This window comes from Microtus ochrogaster, chromosome 16 (genome assembly GCF_000317375.1).
Source record: "Microtus ochrogaster isolate Prairie Vole_2 chromosome 16, MicOch1.0, whole genome shotgun sequence".
Classification (NCBI taxonomy): Eukaryota; Metazoa; Chordata; class Mammalia; order Rodentia; family Cricetidae; genus Microtus; species Microtus ochrogaster.
The window spans coordinates 16,018,699-16,024,153 of NC_022018.1; the positions used below are offsets into that span (position 1 = coordinate 16,018,699).

Below are 5,455 nucleotides of genomic sequence, written 5' to 3' on the forward strand. Positions count from 1 at the left end.
CCTGTCCTGGAACTAGCTCTTCTAGACCAGGCTGGCCTCGAACTCACAGAGATCCGCCTGCCTCTGCCTCCTGAGTGCTGGGATTAAAGGCGTGTGCCACCACCGCCCGGTTTAAACAGACCTTTTCTTGTTCTAGTAATGATGTTTTCTGGAAACAGTTTTGTGAAATTTTCTAGAAATATAATCATGACCTAAACAGTTTAGGTTTTCTGATTGCTCTTTCGCCTTATGCTGTTTTTTCTAATAGTTTCAGCTTAACTCTGACCAATATATTTGACTTGTTTTGCCTTCTTAGTTAAAGTAGGAACTTCAGATGATTTTTGTTGGCATAATAAGGATGCCATGTAATTGGAAATAAGGATTAGAAAACCTTTAGCATATTAAAAAAAATGTGTTACCAAAAAAGGCCAAATTCACTCGTAGCTACATTAAAAATATGATTACCAAAGAGGAAACCTTGATAATCTAACTTTTATTTGGTTATTTGGTAAATTGCACCATTAAAGGTGGAGGAAGCCAAACAAGAATTACAGGAAGTGGTTGAATTCTTGAAAAATCCACAAAAATTTACTGTGCTTGGAGGCAAACTTCCCAAAGGTAAGATATTTTCCTTTTGTCATAATTGGTGTAAATCATAGAGTAATAGATTACAAATTTTATTTGCCCATATTAGAATTGAGTAGGTTCAGTTCCTAATTTTTGTTTTTAAAAATACACACATAAAGTTCTGTGCCTACTTTCTAGTAAGACATGATACTTCTCTTTTTTTTTGGTTTTTTGAGACAGGGTTTCTCTGTGGTTTTGGAGCCTCTGTCCTGGAACTAGCTCTTGTAGACCAGGCTGGTCTCAAACTCAGAGATCCGCCTGCCTCTGCCTCCTGAGTGCTGGGATTAAAGGCGTGCGCCACCACCGCCCGGCTGACATGATACTTCTTTAAATGCTTAGCTGTACATTCACCAAAAAGGGTCTTTTTAGTTAAATTTTTAAAAAACTTTACGCGTATGGATGTTTTGCCTGCATGTATTTCTGCCTACTGTGTGTTTGCCAGGTGCCAGTGGATTCAAGACAAGAGCATTAGATCACCCAGGACTAGAATTACACGGTTTGTGAGCTGCCATGTGGGTGCTAAGAATTGAACCCAGGCCCTCTAAAACACTGAGCCATCTCTCCAACCTCACATAAAGTTGTTGTTTTTTCTGTAGCTTTAAAACTAGTGCTTTTACATGGATATAAAACTGTTAACTTTACTACTTCATACAAAAGTTCAGCATTTGTTCAGCATTTGCTCTAGTAATGATCTTTCAAATGTCACTACCCCTATCTGGGTCCGGCACCAACTCAGGATCACACTGAGCACTGATGTTTTTGTTCTCCTTTTGTTTTGTTCTTGTACTGGAGAGGAAACTCACTTCCCTTGTACATAGTACGTAAGCACTGAGCTACACTCCTACTCCTTAGAATTTCCTTTTTTAATGTGAGAATTCTTGAGGATTTCTGAGAAGTGGGAACTATGGAAATTTTCCTTATGATCTTTACAGTTATGAAGACTACATGCTAATTATTTGTAACATTATACTTTTATGTAAACTTTTTGTTTCTATTAAAAATAGCAGTTTGATGACCACTCTAACCCGGCTTTGTCCTTTAGCCAAATTATTTACTTGGAATAGGTTTCTAATGGGCAATTGGGTCTATATAGTTTATCCAATATGCACAAGCATAAGATTTGATTTCCACCATGGTATAAACTGAGCCTGTAATCCCAACACTTGGGAGGTAGAAGCAGGAGGATCAGAAATTTGAAGTTAGCCTGAAAAACAGGAGACCCTTCTCTAAAGAAAAAAAGAAACAAATTTCTAGGAATGAAATTACTTTGTTAAAGATTAATTTGTTTGTTGTCTTCAAAGGAAGGTTTCAGGCTTGTAGTTTTAATCCACAGTCCTAATGCATCCCTGAGGTTTGAGGTGAGGCTAGGCATACAGTGCGTGGTAGCACAAGCTTGTCTCCTCACAGTAACCAGAAATCAAGGAGTAGTGGGCAGAGTGGAGAGCATGGTATAGCATCTAAGACACATCTATCCCCTAAGGCATGTCTCCAGTGACCCACCTCTTCCCACTAGGTTCCTCTCTGAGTTTTAACAGATTTGCCATAGCACAGGTAGCTTAGGGAAACCTTTAACATGCAGGTATTTGGTAGCTGTGTTAAATGATCCAAAGGCACTGCAGGTTTAAGGCTAGATTTTAGACCACTGAGCATCTCTTCTGGAAACTTCTGGAAAAGTTTCCTTAAACTTTTCCCACTTAGGGGTACAGTGATGTAATAGCATAGAGAGAATATTTAAAACTATAATTATACACAATTTTTTATTAATTTATTGAAAATTTTTGAGGTATATACTAAGATATGTCAAAATTAATAAGCAGCTTAAACCAGTTGGATATCACTTAAAACATGGTAATACTAATGTAAACTTTATACTGTTTTTGAGCTTGTTTTTAGTTTTTTTAATATTGAAATGTAACATCACTATAGTTTTGTTGTTTTTTAATGTAATTATAAGAGTTAAACAGATCAGGAATTCTTTTCCAGCTTACTATAGGAAAAGCTTATTGGTATGAAAAAAGTGGGAAATCTTAGAATACTGGCAGTTAATACTGATGTATTCTCACCCTATACTCAACAGTATTTGACATTCTGTCAAACAATTTTCTCAATGTTTGCCTATATGTACATTTCATTTCTCCCTTGAATATAAGAAAGCTGTAGACATCAACTATGTGTCACCTACAAATAAAGACATTGCTGTAATCTTATCTAATTCAGCCCAAATTAGTATTATTTCTTTAATATCATTGGTTTTTAAATTTTTTATTTTATACCAAATGGCTAGAAAATATTTTTTGGTCTTTAATGGAACTATATTACCAAGATTTTTCCATTATATTTGACTGCATATCTTTCTTTTGTTTTTTTTTTGTTGTTGTTGTTGTTGTTGTTGTTGTTTTTTGTTTTTTGAGATGGTTTCTTTGTGTAACCCTGGTTGTCCCGGAACTTGGTTTGTCAACCAGGCTGGCCTTGACCTCACAGATATCCACCCACCTCTGCCCCGAGGGCTAGAATTAAAGACGTGTGCCACCACTGCCCAGTTTGGCTGCATATCTTTTAGTGTGAGTTTTATGTTGTACAAAATGAGTATTCTATATTCCTTTGTCTTCATTTTCTTTCTTGTTTTACTTGTTGATGTGTGAATTTTACATATATATTTATGTCTGTTCGTTTGTTTGTTTGAACCAGAGTCTCATTCTGTACCTGGCTGGCCTGAAGCTCCTTATGTAGTATGTAGACCAGACTGACCTTGAATTCACAGAGATCCACCTGCTTCTGCCTCCCTAGTGCTGGGATTAAAGGTGTGTGCCACTCCTGGCTGTAAATAATATTTAAATGGCACAGGAAAATTAGTTGTAGAGAAAATCTTGAAATGAACAGTAGAAACGTAGTTTCTTTCCCAAGTTTGGCAATATTGATCATTACTGTCATTTCTATTATAGAAATTAATAATTATTAATGTCGAAGGTTCTTATCAAGGGATTTAAAAATAATGGATCATTCTTGTCTGCTTTTTTTCCTTTTAGGAATTCTTTTGGTTGGGCCACCAGGAACAGGGAAGACACTTCTAGCCCGAGCTGTGGCTGGAGAAGCTGATGTTCCTTTTTATTATGCTTCTGGGTCAGAATTCGATGAAATGTTTGTGGGTGTAGGAGCCAGCAGGATCAGAAATCTTTTTAGTATGTTTTGATGTATATTTTAGACAATGTTACATTTTTGTTACTTAGAGAAACAGTAATGTTTTATTTATTTACACTTTTCTTAATAATTTCTTCTATTGAATTTCTGAAATAAATGGGCTTTAGTTTCAAGCAGCTTAATGATAGAACTAAAATGGATTTGTAATCTTTATTTAGACAGTTTTATTATTATTGTGTGTATGGTGTGTGTGTGTGTGTGTGTGTGTGTGTGTGTGTGTGTGTGTGTAATCCATGCAGTCAGTTCTCTTCCACCTTTGAGTTCTGGGAATTTGAACTAAAGTCCATTTTCTACTGAGATATGTTGAAAGCCCTGTATTCTAAAATAGGTTTAATAAGGCTTAATAGGAATACAAGATGAAGTTAGGGACTATTGAAAGTTAATTCTTGAATTTTTGGTTTTCCATTTTATTTATCGATTCTGTAGCATTATATTAAGAGTTATTAACTTCAATTCCAATTAGATTAATTTGTACAGTTGGAAAGAATGGATAGCCAGTTCTCATTTTGTCATGTTCAGTACAACCCCCTCCTCCAACATTATTATTTTAGTAAAATGTTTTACTACATAGTTTTTTTTTCTACTATGACGTTTTTTATACTGATGGTCTTAATATTTTTATGATAAAAGGTGTTAATTTCTTTCAACTTACTTGAATCTTTTTTTGTTTTTTTAGGAGAAGCAAAAGCAAATGCTCCTTGCGTTATATTTATTGATGAATTAGATTCTGTTGGTGGAAAGAGAATTGAATCTCCAATGCATCCATATTCAAGGCAGACTATCAATCAACTTCTTGCTGAAATGGATGGGTAATTGAGTCTTTGTTAAATATATGAAATAATTTAAAAGTTAGCATTTATCCAATTTAATGATAATTTAGAGTAACAGGTATCTTCAGCATTTGATATTTACACACTTGATTTTGTGTAAGTTCTTATGAAGGATTTGGTAAAATTGTATAGATATTAAATGTTACATGTATAGGTAACAGTCATCTCATTTAAGAAGTCAAATTTTTCTTTCATGTTTTTTGTATTACTAATTGATGTATTAGTTTCTCTCGAAATTGTAAATGTATACTTATTTTTAATTTATTATATTTATAAGAGAAAAACAATGATTCAAGCACAAACTGTCTAAAGAAAGATATGGAGGATAGGTATAGCTCAGTCGTAGATCGTCTGCTTCTAGTATACATGAATACCTGTGTTAGATCCCATAAAGTAAGGATTAATACACTAGTTTCTGTCTATTTGATGACCGAGTGTTGTGATCAAGTTAAAACTTACATCTGTGTTCATAATACAGAAAGGAAGAAATGTCACTTTAAATGAACTATTTGTTGTTGTTGTTGTTGTTTTTTGAAGACAGTGTTTCTCTGTAGCTTTGGAGCCTGTACTGGAACTAGCTCTTGTAGACCAGACTGGCCTTGAACTCACAGAGTTGCTCCTGCCTCTGCCTCCTGTATGCTGGGATTAAAGGCATGAGCCACCACCGCCCAGCTTGAATGAACTTTCTTAATGTCAGCATGAGACATTTTGATTAAATAGAGATCTAACAAAATTCAACACCCCTTTATGATAAAGGTCTTGGAGAGATTAGGGATACAAGGGTCATACCTAAATATAATAAAAGCTATTTACAGCAAGCC

General features: G+C 34.9%; 1 protein-coding gene across 1 annotated transcript in view; it reads left to right on the top strand.

Moving 5' to 3' along the window:
* The window catches only part of Yme1l1 (YME1 like 1 ATPase), a 36,284-nt gene that overhangs the window by 19,367 nt on the left and 11,462 nt on the right, over nucleotides 1-5,455 (top strand). Inside the window, exons 9-11 of the mRNA XM_005354766.3 lie at nucleotides 507-597; nucleotides 3,633-3,785; nucleotides 4,481-4,613. Coding sequence (XP_005354823.1) covers nucleotides 507-597; nucleotides 3,633-3,785; nucleotides 4,481-4,613 — 377 coding nt within the window. The remainder of the gene's footprint in view (nucleotides 1-506; nucleotides 598-3,632; nucleotides 3,786-4,480; nucleotides 4,614-5,455) is intronic.